The sequence below is a fragment of the Scyliorhinus torazame genome, chromosome 2 (assembly GCF_047496885.1).
Source record: "Scyliorhinus torazame isolate Kashiwa2021f chromosome 2, sScyTor2.1, whole genome shotgun sequence".
Classification (NCBI taxonomy): domain Eukaryota; kingdom Metazoa; phylum Chordata; class Chondrichthyes; order Carcharhiniformes; family Scyliorhinidae; genus Scyliorhinus; species Scyliorhinus torazame.
The window spans coordinates 373312648-373334164 of record NC_092708.1 but is presented as its reverse complement, the minus strand read 5'-3'; the positions used below and the strand labels follow the sequence as shown (position 1 = coordinate 373334164).

General features: G+C 46.7%; 1 protein-coding gene across 3 annotated transcripts in view; it reads right to left on the bottom strand.

Moving 5' to 3' along the window:
* Window positions 1–3221: 3221 nt before the first annotated feature.
* fbln5 (fibulin 5) overlaps window positions 3222–21517 on the bottom strand; it is a 142776-nt gene continuing 124480 nt past the window's right edge. For all 3 annotated transcript variants that reach the window (XM_072493115.1, XM_072493126.1, XM_072493133.1), the window contains 4 exons: window positions 11170–11292; window positions 8759–8885; window positions 8422–8617; window positions 3222–4848 (listed from right to left, as the gene is read on the bottom strand). In XM_072493115.1, coding sequence (XP_072349216.1) covers window positions 4687–4848; window positions 8422–8617; window positions 8759–8885; window positions 11170–11292 — 608 coding nt within the window. In that variant the 3' untranslated portion in view covers window positions 3222–4686. The remainder of the gene's footprint in view (window positions 4849–8421; window positions 8618–8758; window positions 8886–11169; window positions 11293–21517) is intronic.

Sequence of the window (21517 nt, the reverse complement as noted above, 5' to 3'; positions counted from 1 at the left end):
ACTTGGGCGGAGAGATGGCAGATGGAGTTTAATCCGGACAAATGTGAGGTAATGCATTTTGGAAGGTCTAATGCAGGTAGGGAATATACGGTGAATGGTAGAACCCTCAAGAGTATTGAAAGTCAAAGAGATCTAGGAGTACAGGTCCACAGGTCACTGAAAGGGGCAACACAGGTCGAGAAGGTAGTCAAGAAGGCATACGGCATGCTTGCCTTCATTGGCCGGGGCATTGAGTATAAGAATTGGCAAGTCATGTTGCAGCTGTATAGAACCTTAGTTAGGCCACACTTGGAGTATAGTGTTCAATTCTGGTCGCCACACTACCAGAAGGATGTGGAGGCTTTAGAGAGGGTGCAGAAGAGATTTACCAGAATGTTGCCTGGTATGGAGGGCATTAGCTATGAGGAGCGGTTGAATAAACTCGGTTTGTTCTCACTGGAACGAAGGAGGTTGAGGGGAGACCTGATAGAGGTATACAAAATTATGAGGGGCATAGACAGAGTGGATAGTCAGAGGCTTTTCCCCAGGGTAGATGGGTCAATTACTAGGGGGCATAGGTTTAAGGTGACAGGGGCAAGGTTTAGAGTAGATGTACGAGGCAAGTATTTTACGCAGAGGGTAGTGGGTGCCTGGAACTCGCTACCGGAGGAGGTGGTGGAAGCGGGGACGATAGTGACATTTAAGGGGCATCTTGACAAATACATGAATAGGATGGGAATAGAGGGATACGGACCCAGGAAGTGTAGAAGATTGTAGTTTAGTCGGGCAGCATGGTCGGCACGGGCTTGGAGGGCCGAAGGGCCTGTTCCTGTGCTGTACATTTCTTTGTTCTTTGTTCTTTGTTAATGGTTTTACAGTCCATGTGTCCTGTATGATGGTGAGTCTTTTAACCAATTTCCAGTCATGAATCGAATAAAACAATGGTTCACGCTCGCACCAACCCTCTTTTTCTCTGCCATGCTCTCCGATACACCTTCCATGGTGGTGAAATCAAATGTTACATGGACAGTAAGCTGCTCAGTCTGAGAGGATCGCCATGGATATACTTTGCGATTTCCTGTTTGCCAATGACAGTCACCTGGCTGCCAGTTTAGAGCAGTGCATGCAATGTAGCATGGACCCGTTCTCCAAATCATGCCACAACTTTGTCCTTACCATCAGCCCGGGGGAAACCGAAGTAATGTACAGCCTGCTCCAGGAAAGCTCCATCTCGAGCCCATGTTTTCAGTCCATGGCCAGAGTCTGTCAGCAATGGATAAGTTCACTTATCTCAGCAACTCTCCATCTCGAGCTATCTGTATTGACAACGAGACACATCTCAAAATTTCCAAAGCAAGTGCAGCCTCTGCTTTGCATGTGTGAGACTTGGACTGTGCGTCATGTCGAAACAGCTCAACCGCTGTCTTCGGAACTGCCTTTGCAAGCTTCTGAAAATCACGTGACAGGGCAAAATGCCAGAGACTGAGGTGCTCACCCACGCTGGCATGCCAAGCATCCTCACCATAATGAGACCATCACAAGTCAGTTGGACTGGCCATGTCTGACACTCACATACCAAAGAGAATCATCAATGGGGAGCTTGAATGTAGGCTGTGCTCTCACGGTGATCAATGGAAGCAACACAAGGAGGCTGTGAAGGTTTGGCTTTGGCATTTTGATATTAAACTCGAGGCTCAGGGGTAGCTCGGCCATGATTGCTGCACCTGACGTGGTCAAATAAAAGAAGGGAGCGACTTCGTTCGAAAGCGAGTATTTGTCAGAGGCAGAGAGAAAATGTGAGGAGTGGAAACCCAAGCCAGCCATTCATCCAACCTGAATCATCTGCAGAATCCTGTCTGTTTTCAACTGAACCTTCTAGAAGCAGACTGGCATTGGCAGCCACCCACGTACCCACTGGAACCCCACCAAACACCACAGATGCTGAACATGGTGAGATTTGCCTCAAAGGACGAACGAGAAAGAAGAATCTGTGAATTAGAACGGTCTTTTTTGCTGTTAACCCCATTGTCACCAGCCCAAATCCAATTCACAAAGGACCCTTGTAATTAGCAGGAAGAAGATTTCCATTTAACCGGGTGTCATAATATACACCAGTATATCATGGTGCAGATACACACACACTGATGGACACACAGCAAGACCAATCAACACACACAACACCGCAGTTAGAGCACACTCACTATAAAGACAGGGGGCATCAGAGTTCCCGCTCATTCGGGATGCAGCCTCCTAGAAGGACAGAGCTTACAGCTTACAGCACAGATCTCCACCATGTGCTGAGTGCATAGACTGGTTAGGACAGGCATAGGTCTTTAGTTTAATCTAACATCGTGTTAACCCACAGTGAAAGTATGTTCAACAGTTTCTAACTTAATAAAATAGTGTTGCACTATTTTAAGTGTTGGTGGCCTGTATGTGTTCCACGGATTCAGAGCACCCAACACATCACCGGGCAGAGCTGGATTAGTGTCTCTTGGCTAAAACTGCAATGTTTTACTGCTCTACACGTACCACCTGAGCCCCTTTTATCTAAATTCCCAACTGAGAAGATTCACAAACTGGAATCATTCAGAATTATACTGGTTGTACAGCCATGATGGGCTGAGTTTTTCTGGCACTGCCACTGAAATGAACATACTTCAACATCAGTAAGAAGGGCCTTAGGTACAACCATGGTGTTTGAAAACAGGAATTCTCTGCTTGCACCAGAGTGTCTGGATGACTCAGGTGAATAACGTTGTCTAAGCAACAGATATAAACAGTAACTGATGGCTGGGGGAGTGTTGCAAGAGTATGAATGTCAGAAACCATGCTCGTGATTCTTGGGCATTTATACCTTCATCTGAGAAGGTGTTTCAGCCTCTAACACATTCCCAACTGTTCTTTTATTAACAACATATATACTGTTTCATGCATGAGCTCAGCTGAGCTAAATAGACATCCCCGGGGAAGGATTGATTTAACTAAATTAATACGGACATAGTCCAATGACTATCTTAATCACTTTAGAATTTAGGTCACTTCTCAATACCACTCGAACAATGTACAATAAAGATAGCTATTTGCCTGGAAGGCCTTTATGAGTCAACACTCAGGTGACCATGGAGTCAGTTTCCTGAGGGATGAATCTGATTCTTGGTGAAAGGCGGTTCTTAGTTCATGGATTAAAATAGACACTGTAGTTTCAAAGAAAAAGTAACTAGTCACTTGGAGACAATGGGTGTCGGTTTGAAGTTTTACTGAACAAAGTGACCACACTGTATTTGTATAACACTGGTTTCTTGGTGTGGTGTTATATCTGATACATTTACATTAGACACTTGTTAAATAGGACTATCATATTCCAATGAAATTACCTGCAGAACAATCGCATGGAGCTTAGTATTGTCCAATAATTGTATCAGTGGACACTGATTTTCAGTATTCCTCTTCCCACGTTTCATTTATAAACACAGGGAAGATATTTGGTGTATCCTGCCCTTTGGAAGACTGTCCGATTAGCCCCACTGATCCCCTGTCCTTTCCCCATAGTCTGAGAAGGGTTTTCTTTTTCAGTATTTATCCAATCCCTTCGATATTTACCACTGAATCTGGCTTCCACCCCTGCTTTCAGTTCACGTATTCCAGATCTAAACAACTTGCTGACGAAAAATAAATCTCCTAATGTCCCCCAAGCTTATTTTTTTGGTGTTATTTTATAACCCAATTGAGTATTCATAATAATGGGTAAAATATTTCTTGCACAGAAGAAAATGGCATTAATGCATCCCGAAGGTTTGATAAAACATTATACTGCGGAGATTTGGGACCTACAATTGCTTTCATATGTAAAGTAGATTATAGCTTGCCAAAACAGCCTTTAACTGGAGCCAAAGTCAGTATTTTGGAGATTATACCACAGGAGCGCAACCATGGTGGTGGTGGGGAGATTGAGAGTGGTGGTTGGATTGGGGTGGGGTTGGGGTTTGCTGGGTGGGGGGGACGATTGTGGGAGTACGCCCTCACAAGCTTTGGGTAATGTTCTTCTGTTCCTCTCATTCCGAATACTTGAATTAATTCTTGTGAGCACATCCCAGCCTTGTGGCATCAACGACCAAGAGAAAATGGACATCAATGTCAAGAGATTACCATCGCCATTAAGTTCCCTTCCTAGCCGCACAGCCCTGGGACATATATCACCATAATCTCCTGACTGCTGGGCCAAAATCCTGGATTTTCCCACCTGATGACATCAGGATTGCACCTTTACCATAAGGATCGTAATGGCTTAACCAGAAGGTTCATGACCACCTTCTCTGGGAACCAAATGATGGCCATTAGATGTGGCCTTGCCAGCATTGCCCAAAACCCAAACAGTGATTATATATGGTGTTCCTCCAATTTTTCATACATGGTCCCTCTTCCTGTATAGACTGCTCCAAACAAGGACTAAGCACCTTGCAATGCCTTACTGAATATACAGCAGCTTCAAGGCTTTACATTTCTATTTATGGGCTGTTATACAATATCTCTGACGTAGCCAGACAAGAAAAAGCAGACAGAATTAAGAATCTAAACAGTTGCAACGCATTACCAAAAGCATCCTTCCGCCTTATTGACATCAATGAAACATTCACTCATTAAAACAAACATAGCTGAATAACCTATCAAATGTCGAACCCCAGCACCCCCCGGAAAATCAGGGGTTTAAAATTTGTACTCGGATACAAAGATAGTCAGTCTGATCACTGAACTGCCTCGAAAGTTGATGACGGTGTTCACAGTGACCATTTCGAGGTCCAGTACGATGTCGCGCGGCCCGCTGACTGGACGGGTCATCACCACAGTGGCACTCACCGGCCCAGTTTGCTATGGGTTTGAGAAGAAGGCACAAAATAAAAACAGCTTATTATTTAAGGGTGACAGTAAACATTGCTCATTTTAATTGACTGCTGTGTCCTTGACAACTCACTCTTTGAGGACACCATGGATAAACATTTTACTCAACACATAATTAAACATTCATGTAGCCTGTCGGTTAGCTCTGTTGGCTGGACAGCTGGTTCGTGATATGGAGCGGGTGACAACGGCGCAGGTTCAATTCCCGTACCGGCTGAGGTTATTCATAAAAGTTCCGCCTTCTTAACCTTGCCCCCCCCCTCATCTGAGGTGTGGTGACCCTCAAGTTAAATCACCACCAGTCAGCTCTCAAAGGGGAGAGCAATCTATGGCCCTCTGGGACTGTGGTTCCATTTGCCTCCAAGATGTCCTTATTGTCACTGGTTGTGTTTTGGGAGTTAGGGGAATGAGGAGATGGCTGTTTCGGAAGGAAGATTCTATTAAATATGCCTCTGCAGCCAGTATGGTTGTGTTTGAACCAATTGTTTCAGAGTGGCTATCCTTGGCTTGGTCAGGAGGTAAATCCACCCTAAATCTCCCAGGAGCTGACGTTTGTCAACTGGCCTGAATTTGGTGCAAGCTTTGCCAAAATAATGATGTGCCAGCAGCATACTAAACCCGGTGTTATTATTCACAGCACCAGGTTTGGACATGGGGGCAGGATTGTCCGATGGGTTTGTGGCAGACCAGCCAAATGTATATTGGCTTTCGGGAGGACTGGAAGATCCCGGCGGCGAGCAGGGCTAGAAAATCATAGCCAGAGTCGCCAACTGGTGTTGAACATATTCTTCACTATTCCATCGAATGAGTGCCTGCCTTCAACTGCACCCATCACTACCACCACCCTAAACCACCCCCATCTGCCCCCGCAGTCAAACAATTTTTTATTGAAATTAAAATTCCTTTAGTTTTACATCTGTGATTTTTATTCCATGCCATGGGCATTTATTGCCCATTCCTGAGGGTATTTAAGAGTGAACCACGTTGCTGTGGACCAGGAGTCACATGTAGGCCAGGCCAGGTAAGGACAACAGATTTTATGAAGGAAAAGTCACGCTTGATAAACTTGCTAGAGTTCTTTGAGGACATAACCAGTAAGGTGGATAATGGGGAACCTGTGGATGTGGTATATCTAGACTTCCAGATGGCATTTGAGAAGGTGCCACATAAAAGATTGATCCAGAAGGTGAGATCGCAGGGGGTTGGGTAGAAAACTAAATTGGATTGAGAATAGGCTGACTGACAGAAAGCAGAGCGTCGGGTTAAATGGGTCTTTCTCTGGCTGACGAACTGTAACTAGTGGGGTGCCGCAGGGTTCAGTCCTCGGATCTCAACTATTGACAATCTATATAAATGATCTGCAAGCAGGAACAGAGTGTAACAAAGCAAAATTTGCGGATGATACTAAAATAGGTGAGAAAGCAGGCAGTGAAGAGGAGATACATATTTTACAGATGGATACAGATAGGCTAGGAGATTGTCCAAAATTTGGCAGATGTCGTTAAACGTGGATAAGTGCGAGGTTATCCACTTTGACTGAAAAAATAGTCAGGCAACTTATTACCTAAATGGAAAGCAGATTCAAAATGCATCTGGGCAGAGGGATCTGGGTGTCTTAGTTCATGAATCACAGAAAGTCGCTACGCAGGTACAACATGTAATAAGATAGGTAAATTAAATTATGTTCGCATTTATTGCAAAAGGAGTGGAGTATAAAAGTAGAGAAGTATTGTTGCAATTGTATAGGGTGTTGTTGAGATCACATCTGGAGTGTTGTGTCCAGTTTTGGTCTCCTTATTTGAGTGAGGATGTGGTGGCGTTGGAAGCAGTTCAGAGGAGGTTCACCAGATTTGATTCCAGGGATGAAGGGGTTGATGTATGAGGAGAGATTAAACAGTTTGGGTTTATACTCTCTGGAATTTAGAAGGATGAGAGGGGATCTGATCGAGGCATATAAAATACTAAAAGGAATTGATAAAGTAAATGTAGACCAAATATTCCCCCTTGTGGGGCAATCTAGAACAAGAGGTCACAAATATAGGTTGAGAGGCGGTAGATTTAAAACTGAGATGAGGAGGCACTACTTCTCGCAGAGGGTGGTGAATTTGTGGAATTCACTGTCCCATAGGGTGATGGAGTCCGAATCATTAAATGGTTTCTAGAGGGAGATAGGTATATTTCTGACAAATAAAAACAGGTTAAAGGGATATGGGGAACAGGTAGGGAGATGGATTTGGGACCAGGAAGAGATCAGCCATGATCTGATTGAACAGGCAGGCTCAAAGTGCTGAATTACCTACTTGTGCTCCAAATTCCTATGTTCCTATTTCTTTCCCGAGAGGGTGTTAGTGAACCAGATGGGTTTTTATGACAATCAACAATGGTCCAGATTTTTAACAAATTCAGATTTCAACATCTGCCGTGGTGGGATTTGAACCCAGGTCCCCAGAGCATTAACCAGGGTCTGTGGATACTAGTACAGCAAGAATACAACTAAATCGAAACAGAAAATGCTGGAAAATCTCAGCAGGTCTGGCAGCCTCTGTAGGGAGAGAAAAGAGCTAATGCTTCAAGTCTGATGACTCTTTGTCAAAGTCTCTTTCGTTTCAGATTCCAGCATCCGCAGTAATTTGCTTTTAATACAATTAAATCAGTGTCTACCCTTAGTGCTACTCCCAGCAGTGTTGAGGAGACCATCTTCGATTCCTGAAAACTCTGCATCATTTGCAAGCCTATTTGGCATTATTTGCCCTCTTAAGGGCACCAGTTGGCATGGGGGCAGGAAAGACATCCGCAAGCCTTCTCGCCCCGGATTTAATTGGTGCAGAGGCAGGAAGGCGGTGGGGTCCCCCACTGGCACACCTCCACCTGACTAAGAGCACCGCGCCCCCCTAATCTCCAACCTGCTCAGGTGAGGGCATTAAACTCTGTCATCAGAGTGTGAAGAAGGAGCAAAATCCAGTCTTGAGATGGACCTGGAATTCAGAGAGACTCAGAAGTTGAGAAGAATTAGCCACATCAGCACTGTAGAGATTATGGTGAATCTATGATTCTATGAAACCTAAGCTGCTTGAAGTGACTTGAGCAACATGGGAGACAATTCAACAAGTACAGAAAAATAGTGAGGCCAAGAATGTTGATGGACAAAAGGTCAAAGAGTGGAGCCATATAAAGGGAGAAGGTTGATTGGACTTAGAGGACGCAAAGAAATAGTATTTGAAAAATTGAAAGAAACAAGGTAGGTATTGGGGTAAATTCTCTGTCCCACCCACAGCGGGTAACGTCCCGGGCGGGAGGGATAATTTGAGAGACCATTTAAAAGTCTGTTGACCTCGGGTGGGAATTTCTGGTCTCGGGCCGAGAATGACCGGAACATCCCACCCCAAAAAGCATATGGGATATGTTTACACCAAACTGAACTTAGATTAAGCTTGTCGTGCCTATTTCAGAAATGCTTGACTCCCAAAACATTTTTTTTTGGGTTGGATAATCAGATACTGTCCTTCTGCATTATCAAGCTAAGTACAGAAGCTGAGGTCTTACCCTCATGTAGAACTCTCTGCCATCATTCCCAGATTTGATCTGGAAGATGTAGTAGGCACCTGGATAGCGCGACGTGGCCTGCATTTGGAAGATGTCTGAGGGCACGTTCCTTCCTGACACAGTGTCCATGTATTTGTACAAAATGGTGAATGGCTGTTCTGTGCAGCCTGGATTTTCTCCATGACACATACAGTGACTGCAACACAAGTATGGAGGTAACATGTCAGTGGATGGTTTTCACCACAAGATGTCCCGTGACCTATAAATCAATTAAGTCAACTATTTCTCCATTGGTTAGTGTCCACTTTACAGTGTTGAGGTTCTCCATAGTACTTACTTTTCATTCAACTGTATATAAGGATCTTGACAATTCACTTTCTCCAGACATTTGTATCCTCCTGGAGTGTTGTAGCAGTTCTGCTGTTCTGTGCATGTGTGATTAACGGCCTCACACTCATTAATATCTAACAAACAGAGAAATATTTAGACATATTGTCTGCACTCGATCTCTATCATAGTTCAAGCAATGAGATTTTCCTCCTCCAATAAATGTCAACTGGCGGCCGTGTTGCCAACTCTGACTGGGTGTATCCCTGGACATTTAATCATATGCTCTTTCTGTTCAATCACCACACCCCTACATTCTCACCACTGTTGACCCGACACAACCATCTTCCAGAACCCTGCCTCCTCGTAGAAAGCAGATGCTCCTAATTGGATGACCTGGGCTCAGTTATGCAGACTTTCTTTGCCCAACCCCCATCTCCAATATTTTAAAGACTAATTAAAGAAAATAATTTTTGAGAAAGGTGACCAAAGGGAATTTGTTCACGGCAACATCCTGGGGGATAACCATTTATTCTTGAGGCTCCAGGGCAATCTTAGACAGGTTGGCAATCTGAACTGGGAGGGGTTTCAGGACAAGTGGCACTTTAAACCTCAACATAGTTGATACTAGACATTGTGACGTGGACACTGTAGATTGAAGTCATTGCATTTACTCGTGGGGATATTGGTATCGTTGACTGGGCCAGCATTTATTGCCCATTCCTGAGGGCATTTAAGAGTCAACCACATTGCTGTGGATCTGGAGTCACATGTAGGCCGGACCAGGTAAGGACAACAGATTTCCTTCCTTAAGGATATTAACGAGCCAGGTGGGTTTTGATGACAGTCGCTGATGGTTTCATGGTCATGTTTAGACTTTTAATTCCAGATTTTTATTGAACTCAAATTTCACCATCTGCCTTGGCGAGGTTCAAACCTGCTTCCCCAGAGCATGACTCAGGATTACTAGTCCAGTGACCGAGCAAAACTAGCAAGCCATCCAGTTCAAGGATAATTAGGGATTGGCAACGAATTGCTGACCTTGTTAGCGACACCCATATCCCACCAAATAATCTTTTTTAACTTTCCCAAATTGCAGTCCATGGAGTGAGACACTGCCCCAACAAGAAACTTATCTACTCATGGTGTGAAAGCAAAACTGACAAACGTAAGCGTGCCCTGTGTATGTGAGTGTGCTTGTTTGCGTGTGGAGTTCAGGGTTTTGGAGACAGGCTGGATGAGGGAGAGTTGGGAATATTGAGCGGTAAGGTGTTGGGAGGCAAGCCTAATGTATTCCTGTCACCAGGGGATATTCCCAGAGGCAGGAACTCAACTGCAGACTTAGTTATTTGGCTGACTTACAGTAAGCCAGCATTTTGCCAGTGTCTGACTGGGCCCCTGCCGCAAGGGGAGTCTGCCAGCTGCATCGAGGTGGTATCCCAACAATTTCCAGGCAGCAGAAACTTGGTCCCAGAGGTTTCATCCCCCGAAAAAGAGGGCTCCCAGCAGCAATGCAACAACTGGAGAGGTTACGTTACCGATCAACAGGGCCTGCCTGGCCACAGCACTGAAATAAAAAGCTCCACCCGCCTGTGGGGGCGCTGCAGTATGGAGTAACCATTGTAACCTCTCAGTCACCTCTCGGGGTGGCGCCACTAAGGTTACCGGGCTGCCAGCCCTCTGACTGGGCTGGCACCTTGGAGAGGCAGCCCACTGTCCTGAATGAGTGAGACAGCTGCCGTGATCCTGCTGCCCTCCCACACAAACCCAGCCCCGACATCAGAACGTTTGCCCCAGTGGCAAAATCCGGGACTTATTTTTCCTTTCTGTTGAGTCCTGGCGAGGCCATGTGCCAAACATCACAAGTTGAGGCAAGCCACAGGTCAGATTCAATACAATCAAAGAATATTTCAATAGAATTCATCACATTGTTAAATGTGTTGGGCAGCTTGGATGTGTGCAGGCATGCTATGGCAGAAGGAAGTCATTCACATTTCCTCAACTACAATGTGTACTAAACTAAAACTCCAAAAATAACCCATCAGGTTTCAAGCCTCAAAGCATTTTGTTTGATGTGAAAGGGACTATATATAAGTAAAGGGTGTGGCATGTAACTCCCAGGAGGAAATGTGAAGCATGGCCCCATTAAACAGCCTGGGAACCTTCCAACAAACTGTGGCCTCTGCTGTTGCTTGCGTGGCTATGGGGTGATGAATGAGCTCAACAATGGAAGGTAAGGATTGGAAGAAAAGGTTGTCTGACAGCTCCTCCTTAAAACCATGATGAATGCCCCTTTTAGCCCCGTGGCAAAATGCCTCGCTGTACAATAGGAGCTAGTAGCAAGAGTGGCCTTCAAGTGAAACGCAAGCGGAGAATATGGCCTTTGCTAAAGAGCTAATGAGTTAGCCAGCTCCACTTTACCTTGGCAGCTCCTGTTGTCACTGTACATTGTGTAACCCTCAGGGCAGATACAGAAGTAATCGCCTGGCTCATTCACACACTGGTGCTGGCAAAGGAAATCTGAGAAACTGCACTCATTGATATCTAGAAACGAGAACAGATATCTGGGTTAGAAACAGGAAACAGAGCAGTATTGTGTCAAGCTTACTAGACTTAACAATTGGTTGCTTTTCTGCTGCACTCTTACATTTGTTACATACTGATGACGTATTTACCCCGTTCAAAAATGTAACAATATGTTTTGCTTTGTGCGTGAAGTTAAAAAAAAGTATTTCATTAAAACTTTATTATAACCAGTTGAATTTTTCAAAAACATTATTTAATGCCACGGGACCATAATGCTCCCGGGACTGTGCTTGACAATGTCCAAACTGAAAACAGATTGGAGTCTTACAACTTCAGCGAAAGACATCTTAGTGTGCTGGCTCGCACACATGTCGGAGATGTGGAAGGCCAATTTGGTCATTCCAGGTCTCATTTTTTTTGAAAATTTGTATATGTTTATTGGCCTAATCACGCAACATAATAATTAGAGTCAGGGAACTAGGGTTAAATGCAGCTTTCGAAGTAAATTCAGGCAGAGTTACACTTTCATGGAAACACTTACAAAGAAAAATGAATACAATAATGAGGCAGGATTTTCCCTCAGGGCGGAAATCCAGAGGTTAGAACTGTTTGCGGGTCCCGAGCGCACCCTGAGGGATGGGAGGGAGGGAGGGAAACACTAACGCATTGTGATTTTCATTGGGGTGGGCAGTTAATAGCCAATTAGTGGCCAGGCGGCGTCCATTTAAAGATGGCAGGAAGGATCTCGAAGATGGAGGGCTAATCAGAGGCCTTCTACCTTGAATGGATCAACACACTGCAATAGAAGGTGTATAAAGGGGAGGGTACCTCAAAATATTGATCCCTTCTCTCCCAAATTTTTTAATTTACACTTGATCTTGTAGCCAGACCACCACTGAGGGAAGGAACCACTCCACAATCGGCCTATGGCTCCTCCTACAACCAGGCAGGCACAGAGGGTCTCAGGCTCGGCCTGCAGTGCTATCCACATCACAAGCTCCTTGCAACCCCACCATCCCTTCCCAGACTGCCACCAGGAAACTGTCTCCAGGCAGCTAAACTACTCCCTGTCGTCTGAAAAATTCTGGTCAGGCTCCTTTATTTTGCCTCAATAAATGGCCTAGCCAGCGACGCCCGCATCCTGTCAACTGAATTTTTAAAAATTAGGCTCTTAATGAGCTGTCCGTTTTATTCAATTGTTCTCTGTTTGAGTGTGAGAGTCTGGTACCGGAGCTACGCTCATTTGTTTAAGCCTTGCTGAGGACTCAGAGCAAAATAAACATAAAAGCTTATAGAAGATAATCCGGAATAAGCATGGGGCAGACACGAAAGGAGGTGTTGGCATAGAGGTAATGTCATTGGACTTGTCATCTCCTGGCCCATGTTACTGCTCTGGGGGGCCACCATGGCAGCTTGTGGCATCTGTATTCAATGGATAAAATCTGGAATATAAAGCTAGTCTCGGTAATGGTGACCATGACAGCTAATGTCCGTTAAGAAATGACATCTGCCATCCTTACCCGGTCTGGCCTACATGTGATTCCAGACCCACAGCAATTGGTCGACTCTTAACTGTGCTCTGAAATGGCCCAGCAAGCCACTCAGTTCAAGGATACTTAGGGTTGGCTACAAATGTTGGCCAACCCCATTCCCATGAAAGAATGCATCAAAAAATAATTTTAAAAAGACAGGGCTTCCGGGTGACGGGGATGTGTTTAGCAGATGCGTGAAAGGTGGCTCTTCTAGTCAGAATAGCCCACCAGAACCAGGAAGAAAACATCCCCTCACCCTCTCCAATCGAAACACAAAGGGCAATACTGAATGATCGCAGCTCCAAAGGCCAAAAGGAGGCAAAAAGCAGCAGAAGCCAGGAGAAGCGAGCGAACAAGGACGAACGAGGTGAAGAAACTCCGGTCACACCCGATAGAGAAGGACCAACAGCTGCACATGGAGCTCCCCCTGGCCAGAGGGAGGATGGAAGAAGTTCCTCACCAGGGAGCTAAGGGAGATCAAAGAGGAAATCAAGTCCGATATAAAGGCAGCTATCGAGACTTCCGGTGACGGTGATGTGCTGGGCGGAACGCACATCAGGTGGCTCTCCTCTCCACCAGAACTAAAAGAGACATTTTTAGAAGAAGTTGGCCTGAGAAATCAACAGAAAACAACCCCAATGGAGGAAAAGACGCAACGGAGAGGAAGATGCCGGCGAATGGGAGCTCGAGAGGCCGACGAGAGGGTAGAACTGGCGGAAAGGGTCACGAGCAACGGGCGGGTGAGCCAGTGGACCCACGAGGTGAGGGCGAAGCCCCGGCCGCTCATGACCGGGGGAGACCGGCGACCCGGGGCACCAGCAACATCCTCCCCCTCCGCACCAAGAGGCGGATGGCGGACCTTCCTAAAGAAGGAGCTGCCGCCATGAAGGAGGCGATTAGAATCGAGATCCAGATGGCAGTGAAGGTGGAGGTGACGGAGGCGATGGTCTCCCTACAGCGAATGATCGACGGTCTGGGAAAGAAAGTGGAGGGGCAAGAGAAGACGATTCAAGACCTCGAGAGGGCCTCGATGGACCAGAGCGACAGGATTGTCACTCTGGAGCAGAGGTGAAAAGGTTGGTGGTGGCCCAGGTGAGCTTGAAGGGAAAGGTCGAGGACCAAGAAACCAGGTCATACAGATTGTGGGCCTGCTGAAGGCATCAAGAGCAGAGACCCGACAGCATATATGCTGGGCAACTTAATTGGGAGGGATAGCTTCCCCCAACGCCCCCCCGCCCCCCCCCAAGAACTTGACAGTCACACAGGTCACTCAGACCGTAGCCCAAGGCGGGGGTGCCGCCGAGTGCGATCACAGCGAAGCTGCACCGATACCAGTATCGGGAAAGGATCCTGCAGGATCTGACGGGGGCGCAGGATGAAACAGTTCCTCAATCGACAGGATATGCCAGTTATAGGGGAGGACAGGCGGGGGGGAGCTGGAAGCACCAATAGACCTGGGAGAAATCATGGAGAGCATCAGCTCCATGCAGGCGGGGAAGGTGCTGGGACCCGACAGGTTCCCGGCGGACTTCTATAAAAGATTTGCGCCGACCCTGGCCCCACACCTAAGGGACATGTTCACAGACTTGCTGCCGAGGGACACCCTGCTGATATTGCTGATACCCAAAAAAGACAAAGACCCGACGGATGCGGATCGTACAGTCTTATTTCGCTACTCAATGTAGATGTGAAGATATTGGCAAATGTCCTGGCCAAAAGGCTGGAGAACTGCATACCGGAGGTGGTCGCAGAGGACCAGACGGGCTTTGTCAAGGGTAGGCAGCTTACTGCAAACATCAGGCGGCTGATGAACGTAGTAATGACACCGCACCCCCCCTCCACCCCCCCCCCCCCCCCCAACCAACCAGAGGTGATCCTCTCCCTGGATGCAGAAAACACCTTTGACAGAGTCGAGTGGAAGTATCTCTTTGAGGTACTAGAGCGGTTTGGGCTGGGGGCAGGGTTCATCTCCTGGGTGAAAATCCTGTACAGCGCCCCCAAGGTAAGCGTTCAAACCAACACCACCAGCTCTGAATACTTCCAGCTGCACAGCGGCACAAGGCAGGGATGCCCACTGTCCCTGCTACTGTTCACCCTGGCAATCGATCCACGATCGCCCTCAGAATGGTGACAAATTGGAAGGAGATCCAGAGAGGAGCACAGAGTCTAGCTCTATGTGGATGGCCTGCTCCTCTACATCTCGGACCCCCCAAAACAGCATGGAGGGGATCATGATGCTCCTGAAAGAGTTTAGAGCGTTCTCGGGATACAAACTCAACCTGAGCAAAGTGAAATCTCTGAGCAGAGGTAGAAGGGCTGCAGTTCAAACAAGCCCAAAACAAATTCCGCTACCTGGGGATCTAAATCACCGCTGACTGGACATGGATCCACAAATGGAACCTAACAAGTCTGGTGGAGGAAGTAAAGAAGGACCTACAGAGGTGGGACACACTCCCACTCTCCCTGTCAGGGAGGGTGCAGACGATCAAGATGAACATGTTGCCCAGGTTCCTCTTCCTGTTCAGATCCATCCCGATTTACATCCCCAAGGTCTTTTTTAACAGACAAAATGATCATGGCATTTGTGTGTGTGTGTGGGGGGGGGGATCCCCCAAAAAGTCCTGCTAATAAAAAGAAGCATGGGGGGCCTTGCCTTCCCAAACCTGCAATACTACCACTGGGCGGCCACAGCAGATAGAGTGAGGAGATGAGACAGGGCGCCGGAAGCAGAATGGGTCACTATGGAGAGCTCCTGCATAGGGACGTCCCGCCTGTCATAATATACACCAGCATATCATGGTGCAGACACACACTGATGGACACACAGTGGGACCAATCAACACACACAACACCGCAGCCAATCACCAATGAGAGCATACGCACTATAAAGACAGGGGGCATCAGAGTTCCCGCTCATTCGAGCTGCAGCTAGCTAGGAGGACAGAGCTCACAGCCTGCAACACAGACATTCACCATGTGCTGAGTGCATCGACTGGTTAGGACAAGGCAAAAGTCTTTAGTTAAAGCTAGTATCGTGTTAACCCACAGTCAGAGCATGTTAAACAGTTAAATAGTGTTGCACTATTTCAAGTGTTGGTGACCTGTATGTGTTCCACGGATCCAGAGCGCCCAACACAACACCGCTGGGCCCTCACCACAACAGCGCTCCCATCCCCGCCAGTCAAGCACTCAACAAGCCCAGTGGTAATAGCCACACTCTGAACATGGAACCAGCTAAGGCAACATTTCGTCCTGACCGGAATGTCCGCCATGGCCTCCATCTTGCGCCAGCCACAATGGATGCCACCTCCAAAAGGTGAAGACAGGGGAACATTTGACAGTTAGTGACTTTGACACGGACGATAGACTAGCGAAGCTAGATGAACTGACGGCGAGAATTCAGCTGCCCAAAGGGAACAAACTACACAAATATAGATCAAAAACTCCCTCCGTAAGGAAACAATGATGTAGCCATGGATGCCGGAACACTCACTGGTAGAGGAGCTGTTGGATGTGGGCAACTTAGGGAGGGGGGGACTGTGGGGACCTGTATGGGTGACTGTTAGAGGAGGCACGCTCCCCACTGGACGAGACAAATGCCAGTTGTTGTACTTTTCATCAGCATTTCTTTTCCTGAAAAGGCACATTTTAGTCTCAAAGAAATAAATTCTACGTGTACAGAGCTGAGTAGGCGACCCTGTGGTGTAGTGGGTGACACCCCTTCTTCTGAGCCAAAAGCTCTGTGTTCAACTCCCACCCCAGGACTCGATGGCCAAGGGGGGTGCGGACAAGCAGGTTGTGCACCGACCTGTAAAATCCATCCAAAACATGTCTGTGGCTGGTGGTAAGAGTGGGAGAGACTTCTGGTCAGCCATGCTTGATGCGGAGGGGCATTCCTCAAGCCATAAGCCCCTGGCGACAGGCTAGTCGCCTGTTCCAGGAAGAACCTCACTGCGGGAGCAAATGAAAGTCTGTCTTGTGCCCCATGAGGTGCGGGAAGGGAACCAGCAACGTGCGTATCTACACCTGCAAGTAACTGTTTTCTGAATGGGCTTGGTTCACATTTCTCCCACATTGCCATCTTGTATTTTTGTGATAAGTAAGCAGGGAACGCTCCTGACAATTCAAAATTTAATGCTGGAATATATTTGAAACATGTCATCATTTGAATTGCAAGAACTTGGGCTGAATGATTCGATAATTTAAATGAAGTGACTTTCAGTGACTATAACCATAATTATATTCCAAGCCAGGACACGAGACAGGTCAAAGTCACAATTTAAGTCAAAAGTATTAATATTACATTTTTAAAATATCCTTCATAAAAACTAGATTTTTTGTTTTAAAACACAAATTTGTGCAATAGGGTCATGAACAGTGCCTGAGTGAAGGAAATCTGGAGGTTTCCTGCAAATGATGAGCACTGTTACAGAGAGGCCACAAGGTGGCGGTCTTCAGCATTACGGCCTCAGAGTTGCTGGAGGCTCGGCCAGTTGCCCATTCTGACTCTCCTTTGCTCTGATTGCTTTGACATTGTTTCAAAATCAGAGGCAAAATGTCAACATTTCTGTTTCTTTTTGCTCTCATGGTCTGGCCCCTGATTTAGGTCGCTGTTTGCTCTGTTTTTACAATGCAAGGGTGGAGACTTTCTGCTTTGGTCAACCATGGTGGGTTGGGAGGAACTACGATTCAGGGTCAGGGGTGGGCGAGGAGATGGGAAATCTCCGCCTTGCCATGGGCTAGTGGGCACCGCTCCGGTTTTGCCGATTGAGACCTCAGGCTTTCCGTAGTCATGGAGGCAGATATCTTAAAATGAGTTCAATAAAATCTCTCACAGAAACAGACACTGAAGAAGATTCTTGTCCTTAAACAAGAAGTAGGCACAGTCCAATAGCAGCAGTGACAAAATGAAAAGTCTCTTCTTAATACTTTTCGCCCAAGCCTATGAAATGAAATGAAAATCGCTTATTGTCACAAGTCGGCTTCAAATGAAGTTACTGTGAAAAGCCCCTAGTCGCCACATTCCGGCGCCTGTTCGGGGAGGCTGTTACGGGAATCGAACCGTGCTGTTGGCCTGCCTTGGTCTGCTTTCAAAGCCAGCGTAACTCCCTCTCTTCCCCACTCACATACTCAACCACACACAAAATCACTCACTTTTACACACTCACAGACTCAATCACTCATTCACACTCACTCTACGCCTGACTGTAGGTTCTTTATTTGGTAAACGTTTTTTCCTGATTCTTCTGTGGTTTGATCTTTGGCCGGCATGGAGTTAGCTGATCTTACCCCGGGTAGCAGTAAGTATTCTAAGACAGGGATTTCTGCTCCTAAACATGATAGACCAGCTCTAAGAGTGGCTGTGTGTGTATATTTGTGGTCATCAGGTCAGAGTAGGATCATGCTCGGTTGTGATGCTCCTCACAGTCTGATTTCCGGCTGTCAGTGTCTTTAAAGGCTCACACCTGTGTTGTACCCTCAATAGCGACGCTTGGAGAGTAAACGGTAAAGAAGGCTTTATTAGGATAAGCACTAGCCTGGTGCGGAGACGGGTGCTAACAGAGGTGCCGCCCACAAGGCGGTCCCTTATATATGTCTCCCAGGTGGGCGGAGCCAGAGGCAGAGTCCCCCAGGGTTCCAAGCCCGGTCTTAAAGGGGACATCACCTTACATGATGGCAAGTGTACAGTATTACAGTAACCGTTCATCACAACCTGAAAAAGCGCTCATAGAATCATAGAATCCCTACGGTGCAGAAGGAGGCTATTTGTCCCATCGGGTCTGCACTGGCCCTCTGAAATAGCACCCTAACCAGGCCCAATTCCCCACCCTATCCCCGTAAATCCACCTTGGGGCAATTTAGCATAGCCAATCCACCTAACCTGCACATCTTTGGACTGTGGGAGGAACCCAGAACACCCAGAGGAAACCCATGCAGACACGGGGAGGAAGTGCAAACTGCACACTGTTAAATTACAGGGGTGTAATATATTTGCTACTCATTTGTCTTGCCGAGTTATATTAACTTGATGATAAACAGTCGAAGTCTTCCAGTTGATGACAAATTATTTCCTGAGTAACAAAATAATATACTTGTGAGTTATTTACTTTAATACTTTGACTAGTAGTAGAATTAACTAGAATTGAATTAAATTAACAATGAATATATTACACTACACTCTGAGCTGGCCACACTTCTATCCTCTAGCTACAACACACACGAAGAGAAGAAGAGAGGGAAAACTGCTTGAGCTTGCTTATATACTCCCTGTTTGTGTTGCCATCTAGTGATCATCTGACTGTACTGACTGCACATTAACTAATCATGTATGTACATATACAGAGATCACTACACACACAGTCACCCGAGGTCAGAATTGAACCCGGGTCTCTGGCGCTGTGAGGCAGCAGTGCTAACCACTGTGCCATCGTGCCGGCCCTAACTTCCAAACTTGCACTTTGGCAATTTAGCCAAGGGTGACTGGTAGTCACATGGAGCAGCTCCGGTGAACATCGTTAGCCGTGGCTCACCTCTTGCCTCTGAATTGGAAGGCTGTGGGTTCATGTCACTCTCCAGCAATTTTAGCACAAAAGTTTAGGCTGAAACTGCCGTGCATTGTTTGGACGAGACATTAAACCAAGGCCCTGACTGCCTACCCAACGGTCCCAAAGCACAAATTCAAAGTTCTGTCTGAGGTCCTGATCAATATTTATCCCTCAATCAAGATCACAAAAAAATATTTATTTGGTTACTTTTGAATTGTTGTTTGTGGGAATGTATTGAGTAGAAAATGGCTGCTGTGTTTCCTACATTAATAATAATAATTGCTTATTGTCACAAGTAGGCTTCAATGACGTTACTGTGAAAAAACCCTAGTTGCCACATTCCGGTGCCTGTTCCGGGAGGCTGGTACGGGAATTGAACCCGCGCTGCTGGGTTCTGCATTACAAGCCAGCTGTTTAGCCCACTGTCCCTCATTACAACAGTGACCAAGCTAAAAAAAATACTTCATTGACTCTAAAGTCCAAAGATGTGCAGGTTAGGTGGATTGGCCACGCTTAATTGCCCCTTCGTGCCCAAAAGGTTGGGTGGGGTTATGGGGTTCGGGCAAAGGAATGGCCCTAGTTATGATGCACTTTCAGAGGGTCGGTGCAGATTCAATGGGACGAACGGCCTCCTTCTGCACTGTAGGAATTCTATGATTCTAAAGTGCTTTAGAGTATCCTGAGATTATGACAAATTGTGCATAAATGTGAGTTACCATTCAATAGCATAGGTGTATTTAAAGGTTAAAACTGGCAGGATGAATACAGAACTGGCTCGGTCAAAGAACAGTACGAAGTCTTACAACACCAGGTCAAAGTCCAACAGGTTAGTTTCGATGTCACTAGCTTTTGGAGCGCTGCTCCTTCCTCAGGTGAATGAAGAGGTATGTTCCAGAAACATATATATAGACAGATTCAAAGATGCCAGACAATGCTTGGAATGCGAGCATTAGCAGGTGATTAAATCTTTACAGATCCAGAGATGGGGTAACCCCAGGTTAAAGAGGTGTGAATTGTGTCAAGCCAGGACAGTTGGTCGGATTTCGCAAGCCCAGGCCAGATGGTGGGGGGATGAATGTAATGCGACATGAATCCCAGGTCCCGGTTGAGGCCGCACTCATGTGTGCGGAACTTGGCTATAAGCTTCTGCTCGGCGATTCTGCGTTGTTGCGCATCCTGAAGGCCGCCTTGGAGAATGCTTACCCAGAGATCAGAGGCTGAATGCCCTTGAATGCTGAAGTGTTCCCCGACTGGAAGGGAACATTCCTGCCTGGTGATTGTTGCGCGATGTCCATTCATTCATTTTTGCAGCGTCTGCATGGTCTCGCCAATGTACCACGCTTTGGGACATCCTTTCCTGCAGCGTATGAGGTAGACAACGTTGGCCGAGTCGCATGAGTATGTACCGCGTACCTGGTGGATGGTGTTCTCACGTGTAATGGTGGTATCCATGTCGATGATCTGGCACATCTTGCAGAGATTGCTATGGCAGGGTTGTGTGGTGTCGTAGTCACTGTTCTGAAGGCTGGGTAGTTTGCTGCAAACAATGGTTTGTTTGAGGTTGCGCGGTTGTTTGAAGGCAAGTAGTGAGGGTGTGGGGATGACCTTGGCAAGATGTTCATCTTCATCGATGACGTGTTGAAGGCTGTGAAGAAGATGTCATAGTTTCTCCGCTCCGGGAAAGTACTGGACGACGAAGGGTATTCTGTCGGTTGTGTCCCGTGTTTGTCTTCTGAGGAGGTCGGTACGGTTTTTTTGCTGTGTTGGAACTGTCGATCGATGAGTCGAGCGCCATATCCCGTTCATACGAGGGCATCTTTCAGCGTCTGTAGATGTCTGGTACGCTCCTCCTCGTCTGAGCAGATTCTGTGTATACGGAGGGCTTGTCCATAGGGGATGGCTTCTTTAATGTGTTTAGGGTGGAAGCTGGAGAAGTGGAGCATCGTGAGGTTATCTGTGGGCTTGCGGTAAAGCGAAGTGCTGAGGTGACCGTCCTTGATGGAGACGAGTTTGTCCAAGAATGCAACTGATTTTGGAGAGTAGTCCATGGTGAGTCTGATGGTTGGATGGAACTTATTGATATCATCGTGTAGTCGTTTCAGTGATTCTTCGCCGTGGGTCCAAAGGAAAAAAATGTCATCGATGTATCTGGTGTATAACGTCGGT